The 13,390-nt window shown below is 47.7% G+C and overlaps 1 protein-coding gene across 4 annotated transcripts in view; it reads right to left on the bottom strand.

The window, feature by feature from the left end:
• Positions 1 to 13,390, bottom strand: part of Kbtbd12 (kelch repeat and BTB domain containing 12) — a 31,152-nt gene that overhangs the window by 9,970 nt on the left and 7,792 nt on the right. For 2 of the 4 annotated variants that reach the window (XM_048356357.1, XM_048356356.1), the window contains 3 exons: positions 10,825 to 11,095; positions 7,009 to 7,159; positions 154 to 351 (listed from right to left, as the gene is read on the bottom strand). In XM_048356357.1, coding sequence (XP_048212314.1) covers positions 154 to 351; positions 7,009 to 7,159; positions 10,825 to 11,095 — 620 coding nt within the window. The remainder of the gene's footprint in view (positions 1 to 153; positions 352 to 7,008; positions 7,160 to 10,824; positions 11,096 to 13,390) is intronic. The other 2 variants (XM_048356358.1, XM_048356359.1) reach the window with 2 other exon arrangements.

The following is a 13,390-nucleotide window of genomic DNA, read 5'->3' as shown; positions in this document are numbered from 1 at the left end:
ACTGGCAACCTACTGAGCGCTTAGGACAGCCGGGGGTGCTCGTACCCTAATTGGTTGAGTTGCTCTAAAAGAGGTGCCCTGGGAATGAGGTCAGCCAAGGGGGTCGAGATCAATGCTAAAGAGGTCACAAACCATTTAAGGCTGGCCCAGTACCTGCTCCATGGAAGCCCCCACAGACATAGAGCTTCCCGTCCACTGCTCCCGCGCTGGTGGCATTGGTTCGGAGGGAGAGAAGGGGAGTTGGCATGGGGGGGCCCTCTCGCCAGAAGTCACCATCAGGGTTGTAGATCTCCACCACATCGAGGCATTTCCGAACCTGGCCCCTGTCGCGTCCCAGGCAGCCAATCCCACCTGCAGAGAATAAAGTGAGGTGGTCAGGAGGTGAACTCCACGGACGTCAACCTCCCAGCACAGTTCCACCTCTGGAGAGTAAAGCATGGGAGTGAGGTGGGCAGGAGGTGAACGCCAAGGGTGCCACTCCTCGTGGCATGGCTCTTACCATAGTTGATGGACCGTGACGGTGCTCTCCCTCATCTGCTTATCAGATAGTGTCACGCCTTCTGTGTGACCCACGGCCGAGTTCAGTGCCGTTATTCACAATCCGTGAATCCTTGTGCACGAGACTGATTCCACTTAGATTTTGCAATATCCAAGGCTGGTGCACACTAGTCTCTCTTTTATTTATTTATTGTTGGTTGTGAGGCTTGAACTCTGGGCCTGGGCACTGTCTCTGAGCCTCGTTGTGCTCAAAGTTAGTGCGCTACCACTTGGGCCAGAGTACCACTTCTGGTTTTTGAGTGGTTAACTGGAGATAAGAGTCTCACAGACACTTTTCTGCCTGGGCTGGCTTTGAACCACGATCCTCAGGTCTCAGTCTCCCGAGTAGATAGAATTGGAAACGTGAGCCACTGGGGCCCGGCTATGAGTGTCCCTTTTATGAGAAGAATGGCAGGTTTGGACGTGAGGGTTAGCTGACGGGGCATCTGCCTCACCTCATCGACGGAGCCAGTCTTCCCCATCCTGCATCGCTCCAGGCGAGTCTCTCTTTTCTTCTGTGGTTGCATCAACATTTTGCGGTCAGGAAGGCGTGGTTCTTTGGTAAATCTCAGATTTGGTGTTACGGGGGACCCTACACGCAAATGCCTCGTGCGTTCTTCACTTTGGAAATGCAGTTCATTCAACAGATATTCATAAGCCGCCGCTATAGGCAAGGTAATGTGCCAAGTGAGGCTGAGTTTGGAAATATTAACCAGGCCTTTATCCTGTGCTCTAGATATTAGTGAGGAAAGGGGCCATGTATTCAAACAAGCAGAATAAAGAGCATCAGGGCAGGTATCTTAAGAAAAGCAAATATGATTCAGAAGTCTAGCAGTGGTAACAAGAAATCATATTCCCAGACTTGCAACTTTAAGCGTAACTCTCCAGGAGAAGAGTTGCTTAGGACTTCACAGAGCAGGCCCCAGGCCTTCACACCCAGGTCCTCCTTCCTTGCCTCCAGGGGACTCCCAGGTACAAGACACTCCCGAGCCTGCAGTGCTCCTCAGCCCCCGTAGCAGCCTGTTCGGCAATGCCCAGTGAAAGGGCTGTACAGCGCCTGCTCCGCTCTCCCCTTCCCCCACGGCACAGGCAAGGGGGGTGGGGACAGGTACTGGCCGGGCGTTGGTCATAGCAACATGGAAACCAAAGCCAAGCAATGCTTTGGCCTCAAGCTTTTGCCATCTACCACTCACTGGGAAATCACTCTGCCCTGCCTCCTCTCACGGCTGTTTAGTTCTCCCCGCTAGATGCATTAGTTAGATAGCGTTTTCATCGTCTCCTTTCCCTTTCGTTCATCCCCAGTCCCAGCAGAGTGCCTGGCACACGGTGGGCCTGGAGTGAATGGGAAATTCAACCTCACCTGCCTTTCCTGTCCATCTAAGCGGGCACACTGGAAGCCCATTAAGCACAAGCCCACTTTTTAATTTTAAATTTTTGGGGTTTTTTTGGCCAGTCCTGGGCCTTGGACTCAGGGCCTGAGCACTGTCCCTGGCTTCTTTTTTGCTCAAGGCTAGCACTCTGCCACCTGAGCCACAGCACCGCTTCTGGCCGTTTTCTGTATATGTGGTGCTGGGGAATTGAACCCAGGGCCTCATGTATACGAGGCGAGCACTCTTGCCACTAGGCCATATCCCCAGCCCACAAGCCCACTTTTTAAGGCACCGGCACACAGTACCCAGTGAGCCCGGGCGACTGTGATGGGACGGCTTAGTCTCACCATGGCTGAGGCTCAAGCCAGGAATCAGAGGATCTTGGAGGAAAGTCATTTTTCCTGATTTCTGGTGGAGTTTGACCTGTTTTCTGTCTGAGGCTCCAGACGTGGGAGCTCTATTGCAGTGCCGTGTCTGAGCTGCCGCACCGCTGAAGAGGCACCCTGGCCTCCGCACCCTGCACAGCCGGCGGGCATGTCTACTTTCAACATGGCACAGTGGGAATGACAGGCTCCGTAGAGGTCCCTGCTTCGGGGCAAGAAGCAGTGGAGAAGAGGATTGTAACCGTGATGCAGTTCTGGACACAGCCACGGACCACAAGGTAAGAGGAACGAGGCCGTCTCTTTCTGTGTGGTCCAGGGGAGATGCCACGGGACTGGCTTGCACGACAGTTACTTTAGAACCAGTAAGTGAAGCAAAAAGTTAGGTGCGGCTCACTGGGAGCCAGGCCCAGCCACGCGGCACCGGCGTTCCCCACGCAAGGCCTAAGCCTCAGACGCCCTTGGAAAAGCTGCCCAACTCGGTGCCTAGAGAACAATGGGCACTAGCCTTGTGATTTAGTTTTTTGAAAGAGAATGCTTGTCATTTTCAGCCCTGTTAGCAAGTGCTCTTAATGTCCAGCATTTACTCAACAAAGTCAGCCTTTGGAACGTGTGCCCTTTCTCCTCGACCGACCCACAGCTCCCACGCTCGGCTTAAAGGTGGCGTGGCTTCCTGGGGGTCCTTCGGTGTCCTGGTGTGAAAGGCTGGACACAGCCTCTGGCTCACTCAGGTGTAATTCCACCGCCAGTACACACCACACCAGCAGAATTCACGAGCTTAAACTGAAGGTGAATCTTGATTAGATAAATAAGCAAAGGCATGATCTTTATTAATAAGTCAGTACTGGCACCACAAGTAAAACCTTTTGATGAGAGAAATCCTAGGGTAGGATCAGCACATCTGCAGAATTTCAATGAGGTACTGTCATATCTTTAATTTATATGCCAGCAGTGTATCTGAGCATGACTCTCCTTTATTCAAAAGCAGGCAAATGAATACAAGTTATCTTTATAAATCATACCCAAATGGACCTCAAATGTAAAATATATACCTGGATAATTTTTTTGTATGGGGAGTAGGAAATTATAGACCTATGTCTCTTTTCCCTCCATTTCATTTCTACGCTGATGAAGACTTCCTGCTCTTGTGTTTGGCTGATGGAGCTGAGCTTCCTGAGGGGTGTGGGGTTCAGCCTCTCCTCTGAGAGGGCAGGGAGCTGGCTGAGGGCTGGGGGGCGGGGGGCGGTGTGGGAACAAGGGTGCTGGCTCCTGGGTCCTCAAGGTGGAAAGCTCATTCTACTCTGCTCTGGGCTTGATCTGAAACAGGAGGGGGATTTTGTGATGGTTCTGATAAGCTCCCAAGGTCGTGCAACTGCCAAGCCAGCCTTGGGGAGCCAGGCCGTGGGGGGCTCTCGTGGCACGTGGTCTCGCACCACAATAAGGCATGTGGGCCTCTGGAGAGTGATCGTAGCTCATGCTCCCCTGTCCCCACTAGCTGCTCCAGGAAGCTGGCCAGCTGGACTCTTTTTTTTTTTTTTTTTGGCCAGTCCTGGGCCTTGGACTCAGGGCCTGAGCACTGTCCCTGGCTTCTTCCCGCTCAAGGCTAGCACTCTGCCACTTGAGCCATAGCGCCACTTCTGGCCATTTTCTGTATATGTGGTGCTGGGGAATTGAACCCAGGGCCTCATGTATATAAGGCAAGCACTCTTGCCACTAGGCCATCTCCTCAGCCCCCCAGCTGGACTCTTTGAAGCCTCCGGAGGTATCAAGTGCAAGGATAGTAGCAGTTTCATAAAGTCTCAGGGTGACAGGACCAGAGCACTAGCAGAGGAGAGGAGACGACTCATGTTTGTCATCTACGCATTCTGAAGTATCACTTTTATATTCTCCCTCACGAATGGACGGAGGGGCCACCATGCATTTGGCACTCAGACGACAATGCTTGTTCTGTGCTGTTTCTCAGTAGTCGGCCAGAGTTCATGGAAGTTGCCGACTCTGGTCAGATGGCATGTAGACCAAGTAACATTACTCAAGTTCTTGAAATACTGGGGTATGCATGCTGTTTAGAAGAAACACTACACACCCATAGCTACACCTTCTCTAAAAGCTAGCCTGGGAACTGCTTATGTAACACAGGTTTGGTAAAAATCCTGCGCATACCTCCCTTGATGAGGGAATCACCCTGGCACTCCCTCCTAATGTCTGTGTCCCCAGAGTTCAGTCCTGTGATCATTCACGCCAGAATTGCCTGGGTGTTCCCTACAGTTCTGAGTCTCAGGCCCCACTTCAGGCTGACTGTCTCACAGTTTGCCAAGGGTGAGGCTGGAAATAGGCCATTTTAATATGCAACCTAGGTAATTCCAGAGACCCCAGGTTGTAAAAAAACTTCTATCTGAAGGAAAAGGCAATATCCTGTCACAGTGAAACCTGGCCTTCTCACCCTTGTAAAATAATTCACCATTAGAGTGATCTTTGAAGTGCATTTACCATAATAACCTTTTATGTAACTTTTCCCTTCATTACTCTTTAATGGCATTCAAGCTGAGTCAGACTCAGACAATTCTGTAATGTTTGCAGCAAAGCAATGGGGCACAAAATGGTTTCCTGGAGGAACAACATTAAAGATTTGGGACATTAGCTGTCTCCCTTGACAGAAAAATATAAATCCCCTATTAAAAAAATTCAACGCCAGACCTGTAGTACTAATTGTTTTGGGTGGTATTTTATGTGATGGCAGGACAGAGCAAATATTTACCACGCACCTTCTACAGAAAGCAGGGCCCCAGACGGGCTCTGAGGAGAGACCCGTGAAGAAGACAGTCTGAGGGAATGTCACAAGGGCCTAGACTGGTGACGCTGTCGAGGACCAGCGCTCCATCCTGACTGGGGAGCCAGCGACCCTCGCGAGGACTGAGGGCGCGTGGCCCGCTCCGCCGAGGAGGCAGCTGGGTACAGAGGGGGCCCGCCTGCACGGCTGGGGTGCAGCCATGTGGCTGGAGGCGCAGGGACTGCATCTGTCTACTTCTCCAGTTTCACCTCACTTGCTTTGTTCTTTATATCATCGCTTCACCAACATCCTTAAATTATGCTGCTTCTGTACGGCTTCTCCCTCTCCATGATCATTTTCTTAGTTTATCTCATGTCTTCCTAACTGGGCCCCCCGTTTTCCTGTACCACTGTCTGTCACAACTGCCCCCCGTGGGTGGATCTGCTCCTCTTCTGTCTTCACATCCGCACCCTCTCTAGCCCAATCCTTATGCTACTCCCCCTGCTTACTCTTCCCTCCTCTCCCTAACCTTCTTTCCGGAAGCCTATTCTTGTTTTCTGGTTCACCTACTTGAATACAGTCCATTTAGAACTCCATGCCCTGAAGTATTGGCTTCCAAATGTCTCAAAGATGTCTTTGCCCATGCAAATTACCAAGGAATGTATTATCATTTTCATCTCACATTTAGCCTGGCCTGTGGCTCCACATTTTGGGAGGCCTCATTCTGGTTCAATTTAGACATCATTTTCACTTTTGGGTTGTTCCAACTTCAATGTTCTCAGCAACTTACCTAGCCTAAGCAATCTATCACAACTTAGGTACTGTGTCTTCTCACTCCATGACACAGCATGCGATTTTAACTAAGTAAGGAATAGTTACTCAAAGGAAAAAGTTAACTGTAAGTGAGTCTCACAAATGAAGTAGTCATAAATTATGTTGCACAATGTTCTTGTTCTTAAATAAAACCATTATTGATATATTGAGTACATGAATTATTTGCTTCATGATGTGCAAACAGCCTAGAGATAAAGGCCTCTTCCTTTTTAAACAACAACAACAAACCAAACTATGTCTATTCAGATGCTTGGTTTGCTTTCAACTCACATTCCATGGATTTTCCTAGTGTTCCCCCCCCCCCATAATTATCATCAGTTATCCACAGTACATATGGGAGAAAATACAGAACTGGCACAGTTAACCGTTTTAGGGATCCAATCAGCCTCAGGTACACAGGGTTTCCAAAACTTAGGAGAGGGGCAAGGCAGTGAGAGGACTGGATGAGGAAGGGAGGGGCAGGGCAGGGGAGGAAGGGAGGGGCAGGACAGAGGAGGGGCAGTGTGGGGGAGAAAGAGGGGATGGGCAGGGGAGGATGAAATCAGGCAGAGGGAATGCAACTTAGAGGAGCAATAGCCTTAATAAAACCAGGAATAAGAAGGATGGTAGAACTACAGGGGATGGCTGGAATTTTTACCCCTTTTAGTGGAGCTGAGCTCAATTCCTTCACCGATCCCTGCACATGAGCAAGAGATAAGGAAAATGCGTTCAGATGAACACCAGTGGGAGCATCCCCACAGGATTCCATGGGCGAGCACAGCGGGAAGCCTGGCAGAATCTGTGGCACAGCCTTCTTATTGCTGCCCTTTCATCTAATGGCACATAGTGGTTCAAAACCCCACATTTCACTGACTAAAGGCAATTGAAGGCTTATTCCCATTTCAGAGAATACCCCTTGGCAATATTTAAAAGATGCCATCAGTGTCATTCCAAGACACTCAAAAATGCCATAAAAGTTTTGCTCTTAAAGTCAATGGACTTCTATTTAGTCTCATTTGACAGTGTTGTAGAAAAAAGAAAAGAAACTATTAGCACTGGGTGCTGATGGCTCAAACCTGTAATCCTAGCTACTCAGGAGGCTGAGATTTGAGGATCACAGTAACAGTGAGTTGCTTCTTACCCAGAACGTAGATCTCGCCGCTGGCCACGGCTGCGCTGAACCGGTACTTGGAGTACTGCATGGGTGCCAGCTCTTGCCATTGATCCTGGCTGGGGTCATATCGCAACAGCTTGTTGCTTAATATATCAGGCTCTTCCTCTGGAAGATCCATCTGTGTGAAATATGACAGCCAGTGGAACAATGTATCATTTAGCGATCTTTCTGAGTAATGGCTGTGATTAATCAGAGCAGACAGTGGAGGAGATAAGTAGAGGTTAACTGTATGGCTCACACTCAAAATCATACCAATCCCAGGCGTTGGAATTACAAATACACAGTCAACATCAGGGGAATTTATATTCTGTAGCACTGGGGCTAATGTGCTGGGTTACAGGCTGCAATCAGCGATTTTAGCAGCAAAATACTAAGTTTTTTCTTTTCTATTTATTTATTTTTGGCCAGTCCTGGGCCTTGAACTCAGGGCCTGAGCACTGTCCCTGGCTTCTTTTTGCTCAAGGCTAGCACTCTGCCACTTGAGCCACAGCACCACTTCTGGCCGTTTTCTATATATGTGGTGAGGGGAAATGCAACCCAGGGCTTCATGTATACGAGGGAAGCACTCTAACACGAGGCCATATTCCCAGCCCAGTTTTTTCTTTTAATGAAACAATTGGAAAACCTTAAAAATGAAACCAAGGTCTTCTGTACTCTTTAAAGTACAATTCTATGTTACCAAACCTTATAGTTGTGGATTCTAAAAAAATATTTGTGAAAAAATAAATTTAGTAAGTCATATTTTTATAATCTGTAAGTTTCTTAAACAGGGGCTGGGGATATGGCCTAGTGGCAAGAGTGCTTGCCTCGTATACATGAGGCCCTGGGTTCGATTCCCCAGCACCACATATAGAGAAAATGGCCAGAAGTGGCGCTGTGGCTCAAGTGGTAGAGTGCTAGCCTTGAGCAAAAAGAAGCCAGGGACAGTGCTCAGGCCCTGAGTCCAAGCCCCAGGACTGGCCAAAAAAAAAAACCAAAGAAGTTTCAAAAACAGTTTAGTGTTTTAGAATTTTTACATCACAATTATGACCTATATGTGGATGGTCTGAATTCAATTTTCAAGGAATATAGATTTATACAAATTATTTAAGTGTATTTTTATATACCCACTTACATATTTTTAATGACTATAGATAGTAAAAGTCAAATAATTATTGACACAAATGTAAATGGCTTCTACTTGTAAACTTCAGGTGAAATACTTTTTTATATACAATGTACATGAAACTTTTATGACTTTAAGCTAAGGATTTCTGTCCATTTTTTAGATCCAAATACTCAACAAAGAAATAGCAACCATACTTATGAAAATCATACACACTTTAACAAGACCAAGAATTATGATCACCATGGTGTACTGATAGGCCACTTATCTTGCAATTATAATAAAAATCTATTATAATGTATTATAACTATGTAAATATGCTCAGATTAGCAAAAAGCCTTTGTTACACAATACATAATCATGTTGTCTGTTCAGAGACTACCAATTTAGTAAATATTTACTTTTTTGTCTTAATTTTCCTTCTAAGTATTTAATCTCCAGTAAGACAGAAACCTTGTCAGTTTGGGGTTTTTTTTTGGAGTTCTTTCATGCAAATTCACCGTGTAAGTGAACAAGTTTTAAAAAAACTTTAACTACAAATAATACATCAGACGTTAGCTACTGTGATGAACTCTGTACTGTTTTTGGATCTAAAACACAAATAACGTTGTCACAAAATATGTATAAATAAAAAATAAAGTATGAGGCTTAGGCTTTGAAAAGTTATGAAATGCTTGTAAGCAGCAGGAATCAAGCTTATGAAATGGATGCAAAAGTATGAGTTGACTCATGAAGCAATTCTGGAGAAATAAGTAATACTAGGCAAAAATGAATTTACTTTTTATCAGGGGGATGGCCAGTGAGCTAGTAAGATTCATTTCTGTGAGACAAGAGGAGGCCAGGCTGGACAGATGACTGCATGCCCCGGGCCCCGGGAGGAGCCCAAAGCATGGGTGTGGTGGTCACTGTGGCCACACTGTGGACTCCTCAAGTTCGGCTTGCCATCACTTCATTTTGTTGTATGCCAGGGAGCGAGAAAATCCACCGAGCACTGTTAAAGGTGATAAATGAGTTTTATTAGTCAGTTTGCAACTGCCTTGCCCCAGACTACCCCAGAGCTAAGAGCAGTTGCAGCCTCCAGAGGGCGAGTTTCTTTCCTTTCTTCCTTTCCACAGGCCTCTGTTCTCCATAGGCCTATCCCCGCTCCGAGGACCTCCACTTTCCACATGGCTCTCTGTGGGCCTCCGCTCTCCGTGGGCCTTGGCTCCACTCTGCTGGGCTCTGTCTCCGCTCCTTCAACAAGTACCAGGCTCCGGACTCCCCACAGGCCTCAGGCTCCTTCACAGGCCTCAAGCTCTGGGCTCTTTCACAGGCCCCAGGCTCTGGATTCCTTTGCAGGCCTCAGGCTCCAGGCCCCTCCATAAGCCTCAGGCTCCGGGCTCCTCCACAGACCTCAGACTCTGGAATTTCCCACAGGCCTCAGGCTCCGGACATCCCCATAGGCCTCAGGCTCCAAGCTCCTCCACAGGCCTCAGGCTCCGGACATCCCCATAGGCCTCAGGCTCCAAGCTCCTCCACAGGCCTCAGGCTCCGGACATCCCCATAGGCCTCAGGCTCTGCTCTGCTCCTCCAACAGACACAAGGCTCTGGACTCCCCCCTAGGCCCGGCTCAGCTCAGCTCTCTGTCCGCTCTCCTCGGCCTCTGGCTCTCGGCAGGCCTCGGCTCTGCAGGCCTCTCCCCCCTGCCGGCCCAGAGCGAGGCCGCTCCAGCCATCATTCTCTGCAGGCACGAACTCGGGCCTCCCTCCACTGCTCGTCCAGACTTGGGCCTCTGCTGTCCCCAGGCCCGGGGTTTCGGGGCTCTCCGCTACGCAGGCCCGGGGCTCGGGCGTTTCCACACCACAGGCCCGGGCTCCCCGGGCACCGCTCAGCTCCACGAGGCGCCTCTTCTCCCCTCTTTTCCTGGAAGTCTCGCCCTTTTATCCCCTAGCCGCCCCGCAGTGGGGGGCGGGGCTGCTCGGACCCCCCCCCCCCAGGTCATTACAATTTGACCTCCAGATAAAGGATATTCTGGATTTTCCCTCTGTCGATGCCCAGAAAACAATCGAGTGTTGATAAGGAACACCTGCTTTCCTGGAAAGGCCGTGCTCGGCCCCCACGGAACCCACGTTCCGCCTTCCCCTCTGCAGGCCGTCTTAGGACGGCCGAGGCCTGCCCTGCCCTGCCCGCCATCCCGCGGTGGGCAGGCGGGCCTGGGCGGCTGCCGCCCTCCCCTCCGCACAGACCCCTGTCCCAGGGAGCAAGGCGGCAAGGGTTATGGAGGCCAGAGCACCAACCCCGAGCCAACTCCTGCATCAAGAGCACACTGCAGAATCCATTCTCCTAAAAGGCTTTGACACTTAAAACTTTACCTCGGGGCTGGGGATATAGCCTAGTGGCAAGAGTGCCTGCCTCGGATACACGAGGCCCTAGGTTCGATTCCCCAGCACCACATAGACAGAAAACGGCCAGAAGCGGCGCTGTGGCTCAGGGGGCAGAGTGCTAGCCTTGAGCGGGAAGAAGCCAGGGACAGTGCTCAGGCCCTGAGTCCAAGCCCCAGGAAACTTTACGCTCGGATTTTAGGAGGTAGAAGGCATTTTGCAAAACGTAAATCACACTGTTAATAGTCAACAACCACGTTTCCCAGCAGTCAGACCCCGCACAGACATGCCACTGAGGTAGGGGGGAAGGCTCTTAACCTGGGGGGTCCAGCCTCCAATCACGTAAAGCTTGTCCTTCACCGTCACGGCCGCATGGCACGCCAGCGGGAAGGGCAGGGGAGATACTCTTTTCCAGGTGTCCCGGTCCACGGAGTACTTATCAACGCAGTTTGTAATAAGGTACTGGCTTTTCACCTTCATCTGCCCTCCGACCACGTAGAGGTCATTCTGAATACTGCCCAGAGCATACAGCTCCCGAAATTCAGTTGTGCACAGCTTTTCCCAAAACTGGTTTCCTCTATCATGATACCTGCAGGTTAAGAGAGAAAGAAGCCAGGATTAGCATTACTGTGAAAACAACTCACCCAAGAAACATACTTAGGATTCTTTTCCAACTAAAAACAATGAGATCTGTCTTTCTAATTCAAGGGCAGAGGCATTTAACCTAAGATAGCAGTGTTGACTCACTACATATTTTTAGGGACTAGTGAACAAAATATAAAATGTTGAAGATGATTAATGACATCTACTTTAAGCATTTTTTAGGAAAAATAATACACATAAAATTATATATTGTCTAAGACTTGTCGCTATTTCATAATTCTCAAGAAAATCAAAAATTGGAAAGTCTTTCAACAAATCTGTTATTTTACTCTGAAAGAATCAGTGAGAAAGAGGTAACAATACAAAACTGTCTCATTCCATGGAAATAAAGTATTACTTTAAAACCAAATTTAAAAAATCATGGTTTAAGGGCAGAAGATCTAAAAATATTCCAGTTTAGGATTCCTAACTGGGTAAGCTAAAGGAGACAGAAAACTTTAAGCATTGTTGCAGTTTCAACTGGCTTAAAATTGGGTCATGAAAACTGTATAAAAATTCATCTGTAGATGTCTGTTGGGCATTGAACATCTATTTTAATCTGTGCATGTTAATTTTGGCCATTTCTTTCATGAATAGTTATACTGGTGAGGGAAGAGTCTTGGGAGAAAGTACTCCTGGGTACTCAGAGGGCCTTCTGACACCTCCTGGAGTCCAAATCACACTGATGATGGGAGGTGTGGGTATGCCACAGTCCCTGAACGTTCAGGCTTATGGATATACTTAAACATGCTGTCTCATTATGGGAAGTGTAATCTTTTTGTTCAGACAAGGTTTCCCTGTGTGGTTCAGGCTAGCCCTGGACTTGTGATGTACCTCTTTCCCCTCCCAAAGGCTATTATTACACAAGTGGGCCAGCATGCCTTCCTGGTCACAACTTTTTTCCTGACTTGATAGTCTACAATATGTGGACTAAATGTCTCCTGAAATCTAGAAAATATGCCTGGAATTAAAAATAAAACCACAAAATAACAGGAAAATACCACAAAAAGGGGGCTATTTGGAACATGAACAAGAATGAAAGACATGTGTTTTTGTTTTGTTGCGAGTCCTGGGGCTTAAACTTGAGGTCTGGTCACTGTCCTTGAGCTTCTTTAGCTCAAGGCTAGCACTCTACCACTTGAGCCACAGCACCACTTCTGGCTTTTTCTGTGTATGTGGTGCTGAGGAATCGAACCCAGGGCTTCATGCATGCTAGGTAAGCACTCTACCACAAAGCCACATTCCCAGCTGTAGGACTTATATGTCTTGTACTGAGTTCAGTTTTAGAGTAACATCTGACAGATAATCCTATAACAAGTGTTGGGTCACTTGTTCTGACCCTCACATTCCTCGGAAAGGGCAGTTGGCTTCAGGCTTGCCAGGGAAGCTGGAGGGGGTGAGCTTTCCCTTGAACACACAAACTTGCTTCTCAGGGCTGACTGCTGAGGCTTAGCAAGCTTTACAATGGCTATCTTTTACATACTTTTAAGTCAGGAAGACAAGTCCCTAGAATCACAGGAATTATTTTCACTACTCATTTTAACGGTACGGGTTTGAAGAGAAAGACCGAGTATCTGTATGGGGCTACTGAGGCAAGTTAGTGGAATGAATATATAACTAGTTCTGAAAAAATGGGTTTTGGTTTTCTGTGGCAAAGTTTAAGAAATCAGGGCTGGATTGAAATATATCCCACCAAGATTGAGAAATACATGTTTTCTGGATGAGTTGATATTTAACTTTTGTAATAATACTAAGAATTAAAATGGGAAAAGAAAATGCCCAGAAAAAAAAACAAACCTATAAAACTTACTAATAAAAATGGATGTAGCTGGGTCTGGTGGTGCAGGTCTGTAATCTTAGTGCCGAGGAGGCCGAGGCAGGAGGATCAAGTTCAAGGTATTACAGTGACCATTACAAAAAACTAAGCACGCAGAGGTATACATCTGTATTATCAGCTACATGGGAGGTATAGGCAGGAGAATTGTGAGCAAAAACACAAGACAACATTAAAAAAATAATGAAAACAAAAAGGGTTGGAGTGGCTGCTTAGTGCCTACCAAGCAAGGGGACCCTAAGTTCAAACCTCAGGACTGCCAAAAAATTAAAGGAAGAATACAATAATTTGAAAATGTGGATTACTTCATCACAAATGCTATATTATGTTTATACCCTTATGAGAACCTTCAGGGTAGCTTTCATTATGTGTCATTTAAATTGTGACCACCCTCTCAGCATTGTTTTC

The sequence above is a fragment of the Perognathus longimembris genome, chromosome 10, assembly GCF_023159225.1.
Source record: "Perognathus longimembris pacificus isolate PPM17 chromosome 10, ASM2315922v1, whole genome shotgun sequence".
Lineage (NCBI taxonomy): Eukaryota > Metazoa > Chordata > Mammalia > Rodentia > Heteromyidae > Perognathus > Perognathus longimembris.
The sequence above is the reverse complement of the archived record's forward strand: the minus strand, read 5'-3'. Positions and strand labels throughout refer to the sequence as shown.